Source organism: Monodelphis domestica, chromosome 4 (assembly GCF_027887165.1).
Source record: "Monodelphis domestica isolate mMonDom1 chromosome 4, mMonDom1.pri, whole genome shotgun sequence".
Classification (NCBI taxonomy): domain Eukaryota; kingdom Metazoa; phylum Chordata; class Mammalia; order Didelphimorphia; family Didelphidae; genus Monodelphis; species Monodelphis domestica.
The window spans coordinates 95,830,921-95,850,560 of record NC_077230.1 but is presented as its reverse complement, the minus strand read 5'-3'; the positions used below and the strand labels follow the sequence as shown (position 1 = coordinate 95,850,560).

The following is a 19,640-nucleotide window of genomic DNA, read 5'->3' as shown; positions in this document are numbered from 1 at the left end:
AACTTGGGGCTGCTGAAGTCTGGAAGGAAGATCATGTGGAACCCAATTAAGGTCATCGTCACTCTTTCAAACTGATGTCTCTCTATGGCATCTGTGTATATAACAAATCTCACCCAACCCACCCAATACTTAGATTAGATTTTAAGCCCCTTTGGGGCAGGGAATGTCTCTTAGTTCATCTGTTTTTTAAATTCCTACCTTCAGTTTTAGTATTGATTCTAAGAAAGAAAATCAGTACGGGGTACTGGCAATTGGGATTAAGTAGTTTGCCCAGAGTCAACCATCTAGGAAATGACTGAGGTGAGATTTGAACCCAGGTCCTCCTGACTCCAAACCCTGCACTCTATTTTATCCCTCTCCATTTATCTTTGTACTTTCTTTGGTGTCTGGCACAGTGCACTGCAGACAATAGGTTATTAGCAAATGTTTCTTCATAATTTGGACTCTGACATTAAGATCCAATAGATACAAAGCTCTGGAGATGGAAGGGACCTGAAAAGCCATATCATCTCATGTCCCCCCTCGCTGGTTTGTAGATGAAGAAACAAGCCCCGAGAGATTTGTTTGTTTGCCTCAAGTCCCACAGGTGACTGGGAGTGGGAGAGCACAGATTTGAACCCAGACTCTGACTCCAAATCCAGTCATCTTTCTACTGTGCCAAGTGACCCTTGGCAAATTGCTTTATTTTTCTGCTCCTCAGTTTCCCTATCTGTAAAATGGGGATGATAATAATATGCTACCTGCTAATAGGATTGTATGAAGAAGCAATTTTCAAAATCTTAAAACATTATAAAAATAGGAGTTATCATTATGATTACTTGAATAGAATTGTTTGGTTGGATTCAAGGTTAAGTTAAACAGTGCAAAAATTAGAGAAGGAGAATCTCTTCTTTTCCATGAGAGGTCTGTTTCAGATCCCTTTTCCCCCTTAAAATCCTTGCCTTCTTTCAGTCTTGGTAGCAATTCTAAGGCAGAAGAGCAGTAAGGGCTAGGCGATGAGGGTTAAGGCTAAGGGCTAAGAAATCTCGGCGGTCAGATCTGAACTCAGGTCCTCCAGCCTCCAGGCCTGGCATTCTATCCACTCTGCCACGTTGCTGCCCCTCTCGAGCCACTTTGTGATGGGGAGCTCTTGAAGAGTCTCTGAGAGGATGATTTTGGTTCTTTGTTTTTGTTTATTGCAGGTGGCTGGCTCGCAGCGAGTTCTCCCACCTTCTCTCTCAGGCAAAATAACATCCAGAGAAGATGTCCCAGGGAGAGGTGCGAACAAAGATGAACAGCAACGTGGCTTGTTAGCACTGGAGGGTCCGTACAGATCACCTGGTCTAACACGCTCCTTTTAGAGAAGAGGACACTGTAGGGCAAGAACCCAGCGATGGAGGAGGAGACCCAACAAGCAGCAACTCAGGCAGTAGAAAAGCCTCCAACTGGGCTTGTCATTGAGCTTTAGAAGCATGGCAACAAACCAGCCCTTTAACACCCAGGAGCCGTGCTGGGGAGGTAAGGATTGATTGCCAAGAGCTGCACACCTGTGAGAGAGCTGTCACTGCAGGCTGAAGGTATGTAAGGGGACCAGACCCTGCAGTGATCACAGCTTCTCTGCAGAGCAAGGGGCCTCCGGGAAGGACACTCAAGTCTGAGCGAATATTATAGTTAGGCAGTTATTAAGCTCTGGTCAGACCTAAATAATTGAGGGGCCATTGATTGGGGTAAAGACTAGGTGGTACAGTGGATAGAACACTGGGCATGGAATCAGAGAGACTCATCTTCTTCCTAAGTTCAACTATGGCCTCAGACACTTGTTATTAGCTGTGTGACCGTGGACAAGTCACTTAGCCCTCAGTTTCCTCATCTGTAAAGTGAGCTGGAGACGGGAAGAGTAAAAATACATGAAAACTCCAAAGAGGGTCACAAAGAGTCAGAAACAACTGAAATGACTGAATAACAACAATTGGAAAGTCTGAATTTTTTTTCAAATGGTGCTTTTCTTATATGCAGAAATATGTAACTAGTGTTTTATAGCACTTTAAAATTTTCATTTTTTTCCATGCACTATTTTATTTGAACCTCAAAACAAACCTTCAAAGCAGGTACTCTGGGTATAATTACCCCTTTTTTACTGACAAGAAAATTAAGGCTCAAACAGGTTAATTCACTTTGTGTTGGACCCACAGTTATTAAAGGTCAGAGATAGAATCTGAACCCAAGTTTTCCTAAGTCCAAGTCTCTACTCATTATGCAACACTGCCTAGAAGAGTCAAAAATGAGCATCCAGAAATAGGAAATAAATACTTCTGGGGGCCAAAAATATAACAACATGAGAAATACTATGGGATTTCTAGTTATGGTCCATGTGGCATAATGGGATGCATATTGGACCAAGAATTAGGAGAGCACGGGCTCTGGTCCAGGTCTTGCCACTAATTAGTGACATGGCATGGCAAATCTATGAATGGTCCTAGATTTCAATTTTGTCCTCATCCTTCATCTTTTGGTCTGTAGAACTCTTCCAGTTCTAAATTTCTATGTTCTTTATTTGTTTTTACTCTTACTTTAAAAAAAAAAATCTTACCTCCCATCCTGGCATCAATACTAGGTATTAGTTCCAAGGCAGAAGAGCAGTAAGGATTAATTGGGGGGTGACTTGCCCAGGGTCACACAGCTAAGAAGTGTCTGAGGTCAGATTTGGCCTTAGGAGCTCCTATCTTCAGACCTGGCTCTCCATCCATTGAGCAACTTAGCTGTCTTCCCTTCCTTTTAAAAATGTTTCTATGTTCTTACATAGTTTAAAACAAGTTTTTAATGTTCTTACACTATATCGAATTGAGGTTTGAACTCTTTGCCCCAAAGCAGATTCCAATCTCTTTATATCTTATAGGCAGGTAGGTGGCACAGTGGACAGAGCCCTGATGAGAAATCAGGAAGACCTGAGTTCAAATCCAATCTCACACACTTGGTCGCTGTGTGATCCTGAGTGAGTCACTTATCTTCTGTTTGTCTCTGTTTTTTGTTGTTTGGTGTTTTTTTTTTTCACTCTTGGGAAGTGATAGTAACATCTATCACTCAAGGTCATTGTGAGGATAAAATGAGATCATATTTGTAAAGTTCTCAACCCAGATCCCAATACCCAGTAAGTACTTAATTAATGTTGTTCCCTTCCTTTCTTCCACTGAGTCTAAATAACTTGAGTGAAGTTAAATGACTTGGCCAGCTATAAGATAGATTAGAGAAGGACAAAGAAAGAATGAAAGATTGTAACATCCTATTTAGTCACAAATCAGGTTCTTCACTGGATGAAATAAGGGTCAAGCCGAAGCTTGGCCATGAACAAGGGGCACATAGAATAGTAGAGCTGGGAGAAACCTGGCAGCTCTTCTAGTCTGGGGAAAACTGAGACCCCCCAAAAATGAATGACCTGGCCAGAGTCATAAAGTAATTTAGTAGATGATTAATGACTCACAGTTAGATCTTCCAACTCCAAGACTGGGGCTCTTTCCATTACAGGGCATTGTCAGGGTTAAAGATGGGATGAGGTCCTGTCTTCAATCAGAGCACAAAGTCCAGAAGCAGATTAAGCAGAAGCTGGGGCGGGAGTCTCTATGGAGTCAAAGACAACTCCCATGAAGCCTTCTTGCTCTGCCAAGAGCTTGTAGCTGACCGGGGCCACTTATCTAGGGTATCTAGTTAGTCTTTAATGCGTGCATGGTCAACCTCGTCTTCCCACATTTTCTGCTTTGCATTTTTTCATTCTATATTTTCTCGCACTTTACTCTTTTCCATGAACTAAATGATTCCCATTTGCTATTCCTCAAATATGTCTCCTGTCTATTTGCCTTTGGGCTGGCTGACCCTCAGCTCAAATTCTGCCTTCTGTAACAGGCCTTTCCCACTCCTCCCATTTGCTAGAATCTTCCCTTCGAAGATATCTTCCATCTTGTACGTGGAAAGCACTGCTTCCCTTTCATATGTGAACAGGTGGAATACCAAAATGAGTAGAAAAAGAACATTTGTATAAGAAAAATAATTATGAAATCAATTTATAAAGAAATATCTCCCAGTTAAAATATTGAGGAGAGACAAAGACTGGCCAGAGGACCAGACAAAGAACTGACACCAACATGGACTATTTTTTTAACGCTTACTTTCTGTCTTAGTATCAGTTCTAAACAAGAGGTAGGCAATAGGGGTGGAAAGACTTGCATCCCCAATGCCTGGAGTATACTAAATGTTTAAAAAAAGCTTGTTGATTGATTGTATCATTGTCTTTTAGATGACCATGACCCCATTGTACCCTTATTGCCCCTTCCTTTATTCTACTCCTTACAGTCCTCTAAGAGTCTGAAATTAAGCATCTCATTTGGTGTGAGACAAAATGTTGTTGTTCAGTTTTTTAAATTGTGCCCAACTCTTCATTACCCCTTTTGGGGTTTTCTTGGCAAAGATACTGAGGTTGTTTGCCATTTTCTTCTCCAGCTCATTTGACAGATAAGGAAACCAAGGCAAAAAAGGTAAAGTGACATGCCCAGGGTCACATGCTAAGTGTTTGAGGTCAAACTTGAACTCAGCTCTTCCTGACTCTATGCCCAGCACTATCTACTGCCTGAAATAAAATTTGCTTTTAATAAAAGGCCTGAGATATAGTATGCATGCTGGATTTCTTCCTAATCTTAAAGTCAGGATGCCTTGAATTCAAGTCCTAGCTTACATACAAACTGTGTGACCCTGGAAAAGACAATGAACAGCTCAGTGCCTCCAGGTAACTCTCTAAATCTATAAGTTACCATTGACTTGGCAAACTTCACAGTATAGACAAATGCCATTTTATCACATAAATATATCCTCTGGATCCTCTTGGACGGCAGCATGGCAAAATAGCAAGAGCCCTGGAGCTGGAACTGGGAGAAATCTGGGTTTCAGTCCTAACCCTGACACTTGCTAGTTGTTTCACCTTAGGCAGGTCACTTCATCTCCGTGAGCTTCAGCTTCCCCAACCAGAATGTGGTGGCAATCTTTACGCTAGCTACACAAAGCCTAGCCCACAGAGTGGTTCCCAGGAAAGTGCATTGCGGATATTCAAGTTCTCCACAACACCAATTGTAATTATTGTCTTTGAAATATCACTACTCCCTGAATCTCCCCTTGGCCACCTAGCCAACACTGGAGCATAGCATCAACAGTACTTGTCTCCAGGCCAAGGTTTCCCTCAGGTTCTCTGAGCTTCCTGGCCCAGTGGAGAAAAGCAATAGACTGGAAGCCAGAGAAGACTTTGACCAAGTCCCTGAATATCTTTAAGCCTCAGTTTCTTCACATCTAAAATAAGGGAGACATCCTAGTTGGGCTTTGGCGTTCCTTCCTTCTCTAAATTCACATTGCTACTATGGCAGGCATAGGAAAGGGGAGGGAAAGGAAGGCCTCTGTTTCCCAGGATGCTTGGATGAGGCAGCACCAAAGAATGGAGGATCACAGTTCCCAGAATGACTGTGCCCAGAGTACAAACATTCATTAGAAAGATAGGAAATTCAATTCCTGTGAAGCATGTTTGCCCACGGAACACACTGTTTGCTTTGAGGGGACTGAAGGGAGAAAGCAACAAAATGGAGAAAATGAAACTGGGTTTGTGACCACTGAAGGGGGGGGTGGCTTTTGAGACTGAATAGTGTCAATAACAGAGTTTTGTTTTGTTTTTGTTATTGGATTCAACATAAAACAAGGGGATGACATGTTCTGGCTGTGCAAAAGTTAGAAAATTGCAACCCTGACTGAGAACTGCAAATAGTGTCTAAGGGTAAAGCCATCCAGGAAGAAGCTCTTCTGGAAATGATATCAACCTGAAAATAGATGATTGGCTATAAAGAAACTTGACCCTCCATTGGGGTCAAGGCAAGCTCTGATATCTAGGAGGACTATCGGGCTGCTCAGACTGCCTACTCTTTCCCTAGCAGATAGGTGAGTTGTGGGCAACTACTCTAGGAAGAAGGTGGAATGAAGCCATGCATTAGAGAACACGGCTGAGATTTTCTGATGTTTTACTATTCATTTCTCTCATGATCAGATGGTTTACTGTTTCAATGCTATTCCTTGTGTGGATCTGATAGACTGGTGAACAACTGTGCACCTAGTCTTGAGTTAATTTCAGAATTCCCCAGTTTTATGAGTAAGAACAAAGGAAACAGGTAAATTAGCATTCAAAAGTCTTCTCAATTCAATCCCCATTCCATGATGGTCCAGAGTTTTTTATCCTTTCTCTGTCCTCCCTCTCCCTCTTTCCAACTTCTAAATATTTTCATCTAGCTCTCTTATCACCGTCTTCTCCCTCCCAATGATAGTGTAAGGTCTGGGGGTTTGAGTAGAGCTATCTTTGGATAAAAAGGGAGACTGGCCATGTGTATTATGGTATGGGGAAGCTTTCTACCCCCAGACTTCCTGACCATAACCACTACTTCTGAACTACATCATGATTTGGAGATAGATGCACAAGATTTAGGGCAGAGATATGATGTTTTGATTACCTCTCTTATTTGGAGAGGCTCAACAGAGAAAGGCTTAGAACCAGTCAAAATCAGGACATAAGGAGGATGGAGAACCTGCCAGATTCTTTCTGATATTAGCAAAGAATTTGCTTTCCCCATTGTAGACGTTTGCCTTAAATGATTATTTTTCAGCGAGGTAATCAGGAGAAACAGGTCATGCCAAGAGACTCTCTTTCATCACTTTTTCTCAGTCTTTTCTCCCTCCCTCCCTCTTTCTCTCTGTAGGTTGCCATCTCCTATGAGTTTTCATTTTATCACTTTTTTCTTTCTTCTCTATCCACTCTATGTCATCCTCTCATTCCTCCAGGGCCAGCCTTTGGGAATTTGGCTCTCATTGTAAAAGATTGCATAGGAATGGCTGTACTGTGCTTTTCACTGTCAGAAATCTGTATGAAGAGGAAAAAGGAATAACAAAAAATAGAGTGAGCTGTGATTGTGCTGTTTCCAATCCAGAGTCCTCGACTCCCTGTTGACTGTGGAGGAGACCTTGACCTTCTAAGTCTGTTTTATCAAGCCAGTTTATGCTCATTTGGAATTGGGTCAGAGCAGAACTGAACGCACACTTGGGGGGTTGTATTCATGCTGTATATTTCTCTACAGCACAGAACATAACACTGACTATTCACATCACCATGTCAGAACTGCCTCCAGGCTAATAAGAGTTATTGTTGTTGCTTAGTTCTTTTTTAGTCCTGCCCAACTCTTCATGACCCTATTCAGGGTTTTCTTGGCAGAGATACTAGAGTGTTTTGCCATTTCCTTTCTCCAGCTCATTTTACAGATGAGGAAACTAAGACAAACAAAAAATGACTTGCCCAGGGTCACTCAGCTAGTAAGTGTCTGGGGCCAGATTTGAACTCTGGAAGATGATGATTCCTGACTTCTGGCCTACCACTCTATCTACTGCATCACCTTATCACTCTGACTAATAAGAGATTACTACACAACTGCTTGGCACAATGAAAAAGAGCAATGGATTTGGGGTCAGAATATCCAGGTTTAAATCCTCACTTTGTTACCTGTGAAATTTTTGACAATCCATTTTACTTCTCTGGATCTCAGTTTTCCCATCTATAAAATCAGATGGTTCAAGCTAAATGGTTTGTGGAGTCTCTTCCATCATGATCATGTAAGATTTCCTTGAAATTACAGCTTTCCATAAACATTATACGATGGAAAGCACAGTGGATTTTGAGCCAGAAAATAAAGGTTCAAATCCCATTTCTGCCACCCCTTGGATAAGTCATTATGAAGTGAAGGAGTTGGATTGAATAGCCTCTAAGGTCCTTTCTTTTAGAGTACCAGGCTTAGATTCAGGAAGATTCATCTTTCTGAGTTCAAATACAGTCTCAGACACTTACTAGCTATGTGACTCTGGGCAAGTCACCTGTTGGCCTCAGTGTCCTCATTTGTAAAATGAACTGGAACAGGAAATGGCAAATCACTCCAGATTGTGCCACAAATGCATCAAACATCAAAGTCAAACACAGTGGAACAACATATATTCAGAGCTACACAATCTTTTCTAGCTCTGAATATACGCTTCTGTAGAAGCACAGGACTCAGAGCACTCGCCTCTTCTTATCCAGAAGTAAAGTTGGTTCTGAATTTATAGAATAAAAGAATGCTAGACTGCTAGAGCAGAGAGAGACCTTGAAAGTCCCCTAACAAAAGAAGGTACTGACTCCTAGGGAAGAGAAGGGATCAGTTCAAGGGCACACAGAATGCCTGCAGTGTCCAAGCCAAGAATAGACTATAGATCTTCTAACTCTAAGCCTAGAGTTCCTCTTACCCATCCAACCTCATTCCTGAAAGTCCTGCATCAATCATTCCTTTGTATTGACATTTAACTATGCTGTTGAAATTGTCCATTCTCTCCTTCAGGGTCCAGCTCAAATGCCACCTCCTCCAAGAAACTTTCCAGGATCTTTTCCAGCTATGATTCTCCACATCTAAACTTACATAGCACTTCAAACATACCTTATTATAATTTTTTTCTTTGCTTTTAGATTGCTTCTCCTTTTCTCACCCAGGCTAGAAAGCTGGGGTCCCCTAACAGGCACAGTCCTACCCTGACCTCCACCTTTTCTGACCGAGCTCTTCCTCAAGCTACATGGTGGTCCTGCCTCCCACCCCCACCCCAGACTTAACCATATTAATGGCAGACTCAGCGTGTCCATTGACTTAGTCCATTGACTTAGCCCACTGAAGCTCTGAGCTCCTGAGCTCAGGTGATCCATTAGCCTAAGTAGTAGGGGCTGGCCCTTATTTCACCCTTTCATTAGAAATAAAATTAAAATGCTTTAGCTCATTCTCAAAAATTGCAAAAGTTAGAGGTGAGTAGACAGACCATCTTAGGCATGTGAATCCGTTAGGAGAAAAGGCTGGCTCTGGGAAATGGCGGGCTATATGAGAGGAACAGCAAGTAAGCTAGTCTAGCTGGAAGAGAAAGTGTGCGGGGTAGTAACAGGTAATAAAGCTAGAAAGACAGGACAGAGTCATGTTGTGAAGAGTTAATGCCAGACTGAAGAGGAGTTTATATTTGATTCTGGAGGTCTGGTAACCGTGTATGGATATGTCTACTAAACTGCAAGATCCAGGAAGGGTGCTTATTTTATTTTGTATCTTCCATATTGCCTAGCACGGCTCCTTGTACAAGGTAAGAATTCAAGAATTGTCTACTGAATGAGCAAATATAGCTTGGAGGGATAACATATTCCATTTTCCCTTTTCACAATTTAGTGACAAATACATAGCTGCCAAAGGACAAGATATTCTTCTTTTTGGTCATGTATGATTCTTGGTGACCCCATTTAGGATTTTCCTAGCAAAGATACTGCCGTGGCTTGCCATTTCCTTCTCCAGCTCATTTTACACGTGAGGAAACTGAGGCAAACAGGGTGAAGTGGCTTGCCCAGGATTAAGTGTCTGAGGCCAGATTTATACTCAGGTATCCTGACTTTAGACCTGGCACTCTGTGCCACCTAGCTGCCCTCCCAACCCCTAGCCCAACACATAGACAATACCTCAAATATTCCAAAGAGTAGTGTCCCAGGACCTGGGTAGCATTATAGAAGGTGAATCCTAAAGAGAACTGAGGTCAGGGGAGCAGGTAGGATCCCACAGCTCTACGTCAATCCTATAGGAGTCAGCAAGGAACCACCATTGGTCTGTACCAGGTATGTGGGGGAGAAGTAGAGGGAGTGGGCAGAGGAGGGGGAGGTGAGTGAATGTCAGATTATTATTATTTCATTCTTTTCTGAGTTTGATGGAGTTCAGGTAATGGTCCTGGGAAAGATCCCTGCCCTGGGGGATCCTTTTATGCTTTATGAACATCATCACATGAACAGATAAAATGATTACTTTTGGAAATTCAATAAAAATATAGAGATATAAACTAATCTTTATAATAAATTCTCATTCTGCTTTTAGTATTGTTATTATCATTGTTGGGAATGGAGGAGAAGCAGCATGGTCTAGTGAGTGGAAAAGTTGCCTCCAAGTCTAAAAGACCTAGTTGCAGTCTTATTCTGTCACATACTGATGTGTGACCTTGGGCAAGTCATTTAACTTCAGTGCTCAAGGCAATTCTCTAAGACCAAGCTTCAGAGAAGTTGTCAACCTATATTTCTAGAAGGAGTTTCCTCCCTCAGAAGTTCCCTTTACCATTGCAACACAGCACCAAACTTCTATCCATAGTAGAGGGAATATGGCAGTCCTTTTCCTGCTCCCAACTTTTCCTCTGCTTTCCAAATAAAGCCTCCCACGGCTTACTCTGGACCCCATGCTGTCGAAGGTCAGTCTGGGAGCTTAACAATTCACAAGATTTTTCTGGGAGTTGTGAGAGTCAAGGGAGGAATCTTCAGTCTCCAAATGAGGGTGAGCTGACAAGCCTGAGAGAGAGAAAGCAAATGCCTCTTGAGGGGCTAGACTTATTATTGCCCCTGTGATCGCAAACAAAGATGCAGACCCCAGGCTAAGATGGCATGCGTCCTATGCATGACAAATGAGTTTTCTAAGCATGTGGAATCAGAGAATGGCACTGCCAGGGCCTGTCACCCACAGGTGTTAACATTCCCCCAGAGACCACCAGCCAAATGTCTTGCTGCTACCAGCTCTGCAACAGGCTAGGAACTGGAGATAAAATTAGAAAGGATTTCTCAGCTCAAGCCTTCTCCAAATCTCAGTGGCCAGCTAAACAGGGTCCCTCTTAATTGCTAAATCATACTTCTCCCTCTCTGGCTCTTGGCTAGCCTATTTGAAAGGCAGGAGAGGGTGAGAGTTAGGAGAGAAGATGGAGAGGGGGATGGGTAAGAGGGATGAAGGGGAGAGCAGGCTTTTAAGGGAGCAAGGATTTTCCAGACTCACTCTACATTACTGTGGGCTGTCAGTTAAACACCCAGGAGATCCTGTTACCTATTCTGACTAGTGTGAAGATCAATCGCCCAAGACTGAGAGATCTCTCACTCTCTCAATCCCTCTCCTTCTCCCTATCTTTGCAAACCACTTGGTTTACCCCTCTTCTCCAGTAGCCTTCATAAATATGTGTATGTAGCCCCTCTCTTGTATTAATGTGTATCCACATACATGTGTATTCAAATAGAGACACGAGAGATCAGTGTATACATGTATGTAAACATGTATGTGGATATGTGTAAATAAATGTGCGTGTATAGCTGGATGCATGGGAGACCTCCTGGGATATATTGAGGGTGCAAGAGAGAAATAATTATTGTTCATTTTTCCCAGCTATTCAGACTATTGCTATTCGGTTTCTGCTTTTTCTTTTTTAATTAAACAAACTTTTTTTTGTGCTTAAATTATCAGCTTTTCACATGGGACTGGCCCTGGGAGCAGGAGGAAGGAAAATCCGCCTTTTCTGTGCTATAAGGAAGCTTCGAAGCTTCCAAAGAGAACCGAGCCAAGACTAAACTAGTTCTGAGAAAAGTATTAATACAGAAGGCAAGTGGTCAAAATGAAAAGGGCAGGAAGGCAAAGAGAACATGGGGGAAGGAGGAAAGAGGGCGGGGGTGAGGCGAGGGGGGGGGGGCGGTGAGGGAGAGGCCCGTGTGAAACCAGAACTCTTCTTTCCAAGTGCTCTCCTTCCTCCACCGTGGGTAACGGATCCGCGCCGGGATTTCCTTTCAAAGGTGACTTATAACCTCTTCATTAGGGTAGATCTCTCCTGGGCACTAATGGCGTGTTTGGCAGAGTCAGCGAAATGCTGTTTGTGAGTTCGTTTTGAGTGAGGGGGAGCTCTCAGCTCAAAGGGAGGAAAATAAACAGTGTCATTCGCCGCAAGACGCCGCATCGGGCACGACAGCCGGCGTCCGCCGCTGCTGCAGCTGCGTGTGGGGCGGGCAGTGCGGGCCAATGCGCACAGCTAACAGGTGCCATGGAGTTGAAAAAGGAAAACTGTGAAATAACCATAGATATGCTCCTTATAGTTCACTCCGAGAAGAGACGGACTGTGCAGAGAGACAGACCGACGGATCCGGCCACTTCGCTGCAGTGCCGAGGTAAAAACAAACAAACAACAGACCGGCATTGCCATCTCCGAGTCCGGAAAGGGGCGGGGAAGCTGTCCTTAGGTTCGGTCTCTCCAGGGTGCCCAGTCCCAGGGAGGGTGTCCGCGCCTGCAGAACTCGGGGCGATTGCACGGGACGGAGAGCACAGCAGCTGAGGGGTAACGGGGCTCGGGCAGAAGTCCTGAACAGGTTCTGCTCCTTGCTACCGCTACATAGTAGCAGCCGCTCCCCGCTCCTGGATTAGGCGGCCTCCTAAAATCATTACTTCGTTTCCCACCTCTGTCTTGATAGATTTCTGCAAGCCCAGGCGCCCCTGGGACTGCAAATGTAGAGCCCAATATAGGACCGGTGCTTCAACCAGACGCCACTCCCGGATGGGAAATCAATGGGGAAGGACGTTATTCTGTCTCTGTTTGAACTGTGTCCCGGCTAAGGAAGCTAGTTGGGGAAGGGAAATGGGGACCCTGAGCTGCCGCAGCCCCTGGAGGGGCACTTGGATGAATTCATTTCCCTGTCCTCATCTCTGTACATAACCTCTGTCAACAAGACGGCACCAAAATCTCGCCCAAATCCCCTCTCTCAGTCCTGCTGATCAGAACAGCAGGTTGAAAGATGCTGACGGTTAAAGGCAGCCTGGATTCAGATTTGCCTGGTTCCCCTGTCGGGCAAAGTTCATGAGAACCCAGAAAGCAGCTTTGTGTAGCTCTGGGCCCAACTTTCCACCCTGGGCAGAAATTTAGGCTCCAATAATACAAGCTTGCCAAAGATTGACTTTGTGGCCTGAGGGGATGACCTTCCCAGTGTCTTGGTTTCCCTGGAAATTAATTTCCCATTTTTCCATCAGAGGGGATATTTCTAGGAGTTAGAAAATGATAGATGAGAAACTCCTTTGATCTCTGGAAGGAAGGTGCTACATGTTATTATATCAGTACAGTAATAAAATCATAAAATACTGACCTGTGAGGGAACTCTAGGGAATATTTAGATAAACATCTTCATTATACAAGTGAGAAAACAGAGACCCAGAGAAGGAAAGTGGTCACAAATGGTCAGTGGCCAAGCTAGGATTAGAATACAGGACTCCTGATTTCCGAATATGATGACCTAATTTGCTTTCCATCTTGAAGGTCTCCTTGCTGGGGTGGAAATGGGGGGCAAACAAAGACTTAGGACTTACAAAGCTATTTTTAAAAAATATTATGGATTGCTTCTTTGGATTGTTAGAATGCCTGAAATACTATATTAATGAATGCATGTGTAATATGTATACACATATACAAATATATAGATATATATTCATTGATAATGAACCTTCATATCTCCAGTCCTTAGCACAGTGTATGGCACCTAGTAGGAGCCTAGTAATTAATGCTTGTTATTCACTTGAATTGAACTGACGATGACAATGATGATGGATGATCCCATTCTTAAACATGTCTATTTTGTCAACAAGAGACACTACTTAGCCACTGCATTAGTGATAAGTGGGTACCAACCTGACCAAGCTTTCATTCCTTGAGAACAAGACCTAATGGAAGTTCTGTGAAATGCATTGTGTAACTTCCTTTCAGCCTCCTACACTAAAGCTGTTTATATTTTCTGCCATTCCTTTCTGCCTCTGGCTCTGATTCTGTCCCCAGAGCTCTGGAACCCATTTAATTTCCACCTCCTACCTGCCCACCTGAAGTCATGGTGCTGAAGATGCCTTTGTCCCTGTCAATTACAGCTGGAGAGGCTCTGAAAGACTCCTGGGAGCTAGCTTAGACACTGAACACAGGCAAAGAAAATAAATAGATTCGGGAGTTCTGGGAATACCAACAGGTGTCCTGGACTCAGAAGGGACATAGGGGCCAAAGGCAATTCTCTAGGTGGGAGGGACAGCACTAAACTAGAGAGAGAACTTGGAAGCTTTGGGTTAAAATAATTGGGCAATTAGCAAAGGTAATAGGATCCTGATGAAGACATTATACTTTGTCCATTCTGTCTCTCAATTCTTTTATTGAGATGTGCTACAAAATTTCCTAACACAGTTCTCCAAGTAGCAGTCCAGAACCCAAGAGGACAGACCAGGGTTTGAGTGGTCTTTGGTGAATTCTGCCCCACATCACCTCATTTATCCCCTGGTACTTTATATCTCTGCTGCTCTATAGTTCTGTCTTGGGAGATTTGGCCCTAATGAAATTAGGTTAGATTAGAAAGAATGAAGAAAAGCCTCCAAAAGACTACCATCACAATAAGTAACAGTGGTTTAACTTTGCAACTGCCTGAAAAGAGACCAAATAGACTTTTCATAAATCCACTTGTGTTTCTCCTAACATTACAATTCATGCACCTGAATATGACCTTGGAGAAATCCTAGCACAGACAGAAGCCCAAGAATCTTCTTTCTGCTTCAACTTTTTAAAAAAATTCTCTCTTCAGATGTTTTATTGGAGGATTCTAAAATCATTTTGTGATTTAAAAGAGAAACAGGAATTATTTTTCATTGAAATGCCTCCCTTCACCACATCCGAAATAAGTAGCAATTGGCATTTTGAACAACTACTCAGTCCAGTGTGTATATGGGAATGGGAGGGGAATTGGTCAGGCTCATCATTTAATTAAAAGGTGGGTCAGCTCAGTCAAAATGATTGAGCTGGTAGTTCTGTGCAGACAGCCCAATCCTCCATGGAGAGAAAACACCAAATATACCTGACACGTTAGGAGAAGCAATTAAGGGGCCTAAACTAATATAGAAAGCTCAGAAAAGAAGAAGAAAATCTCCTTTCCTTTTATTTCTTTTGTTTCTTTTGAAGAAAAAAAGAAACATTCAGAAGAAAGGAGAGATGTGAAAAGTTAGCGACATCTCCATCCAAGTGTTTTTATGGCCTATATGTGCCTGATCTGTGGTAGAACCTTTTGCACTTATATTTTTCTGATCAACCACACTAGGGTACACTGTACATTGACTCCAACATAGTGATGTCATTCTGATGCTCTTCAGCTATGAAGGACAACAACCAACCATGCCATGAATCTCTTGTAGAGGAAGAGGCACCATTGTTGGAAAATCCCTTCTTTTTGTTCTGTATCCTCCCAACAGGCAACCAGAATAAGGAAGTCTCTCCTCCTCTCCTACTGGACTCCATCATAGAGAACACTAAGTCATTTTCTCTATCCAAATGAAAGAAATTTGGGGGAAAGATGACTTCTATTTAATAGAGATACTAATGGTTTAGGTTTTTAAAAAGGATCAGAGAGGTCAGCTGGGTGGCTCAGAGGATTGAGAGCCAGACCTAAAGATGGGAGGTCCTAGGTTCAAATCTGGCCTCAGACATTTCCTAGCTGTGTGACCCTGAGCAAGTCACTTAACCCCCGTTGCCTAGCCCTTACCACTCTCTGCCTTGGAACCAATACACAGTATTGATTCTAAGATGGAAGGAAAGGGTTTAAAAAAAAGGTTCAGAATCAGTGATCAGGTTAAGACATGATATGGAGAGAATGAAGGCAACTAGATCCCAAATAGGATTATTCAGTCTATTAGGCTAAGCTCTTGCCGTTTTCCTCTATGACATTCCCAGATCATGTCCCTTCTAGCATCTTCCAAATGATTTAATCATAAGTGTAACTTTTCCCCTCTCTTCTGTAATTTGACTTTTCTTTTAGGGCTGACTTCTTTGTCACATTACACACACACACACACACACACACACACACACACACACACACACTATACATTTACCCAACCAAGGCAAAGGCTAGGTTAAATAGCACATTCTTGTACTAGCAGCAGCTCTTCCACCCCGTCAATAACACTCCACATATACACAGGTTAGCTAGCCTGAGAAGGAGTTGTCCTGTATCAGTAGGGCATGGTGCAGATTAGATAAAAATTTGTAGTGGACTTTGTTGGCTTGACTTCCTTCAATGGTGTTCAGCAGGAGATGAGGCAAATGGCAGGGGTGACAGGGTTGGGTTCTGCAAAGTTTGAGTGGTGATAGAACAAGGAAAGAGGAAATTCTAAAGTAGAGAACAGAGTGTATATAGGGGAACTAGTTAACAATAGGCTCAAGACACCAAAGGAAGAAAGAAGGTCAGAGGACCTGAGAGAGCAGAGAAGGGGGGATAATTGTAGAATGAGCAATGAAAAGGCTTAGTAGACAGCAGCAGGAGAGATGGAAATATTGAAAGTTGTCATCAGAGAGAAGAACGGCAGAGTCTGGAATCAAGGAGATTGAATTCAGTAGTAGTATGGGTGTGAGATGACCATCATTCAGGGAGCAAAGGTCTAGGTCATGGGAGTTAAAAAGGTCAATGAACTTCAAGCGATTAGGCTGTTTTGAGGGGAACTCGGTGTGTATAATGAAATTTCTAAGAATAAGAGAAGGGCTTGAGAAGCTAGCTACTGAAAGAGAAGGAAGATGACAGGAAGGCCTGGGAACAATTACAGGAACAAGGTAATCGCATGATGTTAGCACAGGAAAAGTCTGGAAGGAGCAGAAAGGGAATGTGATGACTCCTTTTGTCTCTCTACTGCCAGGAGGCTTGAGAGGTAGGGAACCTAATATTGGAGAAGGGCAGCCAACGTCTTCTAGGAAAGCCATGTTTCCATGAGTAGAAGATGGAAAGTGTATGGGAAGAAGAAATTTCATACGAAAGGAAATTTGTTAATAATAGAACAGTTTCCAGAGGGGTCAGGAGAGATAGGGCAGTGGTGAGTGGTAGTGAAGGAGTGGAGAGTGTAGCAGCAGATAGGAATCTTTTGCATAAGTAGTCCTGTACTTTGAATCACAGGAAGTGGGAAAGAGTCAAGTGGAAGTTCGTGAGACATAATGGGAAGTACCCCTTGATTTCATCTCTGACTCTCAAGGTTCTTGTGATGATGAGGGAAGAGATGATTTCTTCCCTTTCAGATACCAGAAAAGAAAGGAGATCAGATCAGGCATCTGGCTAAGTAAATATATGGTGACTGTATCCTCAGAGACATGACTGAACAGGAAGAAGAACAAGCATACTCTGAAGATACTTGACATTTGAAGGATATTTTTGGGTGCTTGAAATGCTGTCCCTAATAGGATATTATGGAGGAAAGACCTGGTGTCTTAGGCACTGATAAAAGTCTGTATAAGGGTCCCTTTCAAGTTAACTCTGGATCAGATGGGAATCAACATAAGGCACCTCACACATCATCTTATCTAGAGTTAAGACATGAAGCTGTCACTTCCTCAGTACAGGAAGTCCCCAGATACAGACTCTACCAATACAGACTGATGTCTCCTTTTCAATTTTATTGTCCAAGATGCTGAGAACACTTAGAGGTTAATGACTTGCCCAGGGTCACACAGCCAGTATATATATAGGAGATAGGATGTAAATTCTAGTCTTTGTTTCTAGACCAGCTCTCTATCCATAATACTTAGCTATTATACTTATACTATACATATACTATACATAATATGTACTACACATAATACTTGACTGTCAGGGGTGAAATTTAAGCCCCCCTCATCCAACTAAGTGGCTCAATGGGTAGAGGGCAGGGTATGAAATCAGGAAGATTCATTTTACTTAATTCAAATTTGGATTCAGATACTTACTAGCTGGGTGACCCTTGGTAAGTCCCTTAACTCCATTTGCATTAGTTTCCTCATCTGTTAAATGAACTGGAGAAGGAAATGTCAAACCACTCTAGTAACTCTGCCAAAAAACAAACAAACAAACAAATGAAATCACAAAGAGTTGGACATGACTGAAAAAAGGGACTACACAACATCTAGCTCCAGAGCCCTTGTTCTTTCTTTTCAAACTTGCCTAAAGGATCAGGATCCAGAGGCCCCCACAAATTTTAAAATCCAAAGTCTCCTTTCTGTCACACGATATTTCATTTAATTAAAATGCTTCCAGTAATAAGGGAAAGAAAGAACTGTTGATCAAATAAAGGAATTTTTCACAAAAAGCAATATGGTTCACAGGTCTACCTTAAGAGGTAAGCAGCCATGTTTTGTAGGGAAGAAAAACCCAATGACTCCAGGAAACCTCATGCCTCCACTTTACCTATTTGTTATAAAATTATCCTTAGCCACCATGATATTATTCCATTTGGGGGATAGTGCCCGATAGCAGAGGTGTCAACCATGTGATCTATAGCTCTTAATTTTGAATCACTATGCAGGAATCCTGCTCAGAAGAATTTTTTTTATTTTGAGGTTGACTACTCTAGATAAAGAAGTTGTTCAGTGGGAAAAGTAGGTGGTTAACAGGCACTTGTTATGCATGGTGTTCACCACTGGGGATATTAATACAAGCAAAAAGATAGGCAGTCTCTACCCTCCTCAAGGTAGCATTCTCATGAGAAGTTAACATAAAAGGAATCAGAAAAAGGAAGTAGGAGAAGAAGCAGGCACAGAGGATCAAGATCCTGGAGAAACTCATGAGTAGGAGAAGGGTCTTGGCATGGAAGGATGACTGTCAGAGAGTCAAAGAAGCTGGGTTCAAACCCCATCTCAGATACTTATTTCCTATGACACCTTGGAAAAATCACTAAACTTCCACAGACCTCAGATTCTTCATCTGTAAGGGTAAGACTTCATCTGTGGGTAAGACTAGGTGGCCTCCAAGTCCCTTTTAATTTTAGATCTATGATCTTAGGGGTTGTTTCCCATTCTTGGAATTCTCTCCTTCCACTACTCTGATTACTGATCTCTTTCTTTAAGCCCCAAATAAAATTCTTCCTTCTACAGGATGCCTTCCCCAACCTTTAGTTATAGTTCATTCTCTCATTAAATTATCCCATATTTGTCCTGTACATAGTTTGCTTTGAATATATTTATTTACATGTTTCTCTCTCATTAGATCAGAAGCTTCTTAAGGGCATAGAACTATCTTTTGGTTCTTTTTGTATCTCCAGTGCTTTGTGGATTGCCTACCATATAATGGGAACTTAATAAATAATTATTAAATGAATGAGAGAAAAATTTCTTGAAAAGTTTAATATAAAATGCTAAAACCAAATCAGCATAGATATCTGATATGATAACAGACAGGAAAATATATAGATAAATGTAGGTATCAATGGACAGATAAGAAAAGTGGAAAGGAATAGGGCTGGCAAATAGAACAGATACATTTTAAAAATACCTATGGATTTAAAATATTTTATAAACTTAGCTGTAAATGTAATTGGTTACTGGGATTTGTAATAGTTTAAAGTTAAGTTCAAAATAAATTTTATTTAAAGATTTTATTTTTTAATTTAAATTCATTTATTTGTCTGTTTTGTTACATTAAAATATGTAATTAAGAGCCTCCCTCTCTCCCCTTCCCACTTTAGAGAAGGCATTACTGGACAAAATAATACGTATATATACATAAAAAACTATGTCTTACTTGATTCTATTTTTCAGTTCTTTCTCTGAAGGTAGATAGATATGTACAAGTCATTCTTCAAATAATATTTCTCTTACTCTATATAATGTTCTCTAGGTTCTGTTCATTTCACTTTTCATAATTTCATGTAGATCTTTCTATGTTTTTCCAAAATTAACCTGCACATCTTTTCTTACAACGTAATTGATATAACACAATTGTTTAGCCATTTCCTAAATGA

At 42.0% G+C, this 19,640-nt stretch overlaps 1 protein-coding gene and 1 long non-coding RNA gene across 2 annotated transcripts in view; one reads left to right on the top strand and one right to left on the bottom strand.

Annotated features, from left to right (window-relative positions):
- LOC103093508 (uncharacterized) overlaps positions 1–19,640 on the bottom strand; it is a 44,198-nt gene that overhangs the window by 9,987 nt on the left and 14,571 nt on the right. The window contains exon 3 of the long non-coding RNA XR_008911145.1: positions 3,458–3,594. This is a non-coding gene — a long non-coding RNA (uncharacterized LOC103093508). The remainder of the gene's footprint in view (positions 1–3,457; positions 3,595–19,640) is intronic.
- KY (kyphoscoliosis peptidase) overlaps positions 11,603–19,640 on the top strand; it is a 108,630-nt gene continuing 100,592 nt past the window's right edge. The window contains exon 1 of the mRNA XM_007493905.2: positions 11,603–12,046. Coding sequence (XP_007493967.1) covers positions 11,923–12,046 — 124 coding nt within the window. The 5' untranslated portion in view covers positions 11,603–11,922. The remainder of the gene's footprint in view (positions 12,047–19,640) is intronic.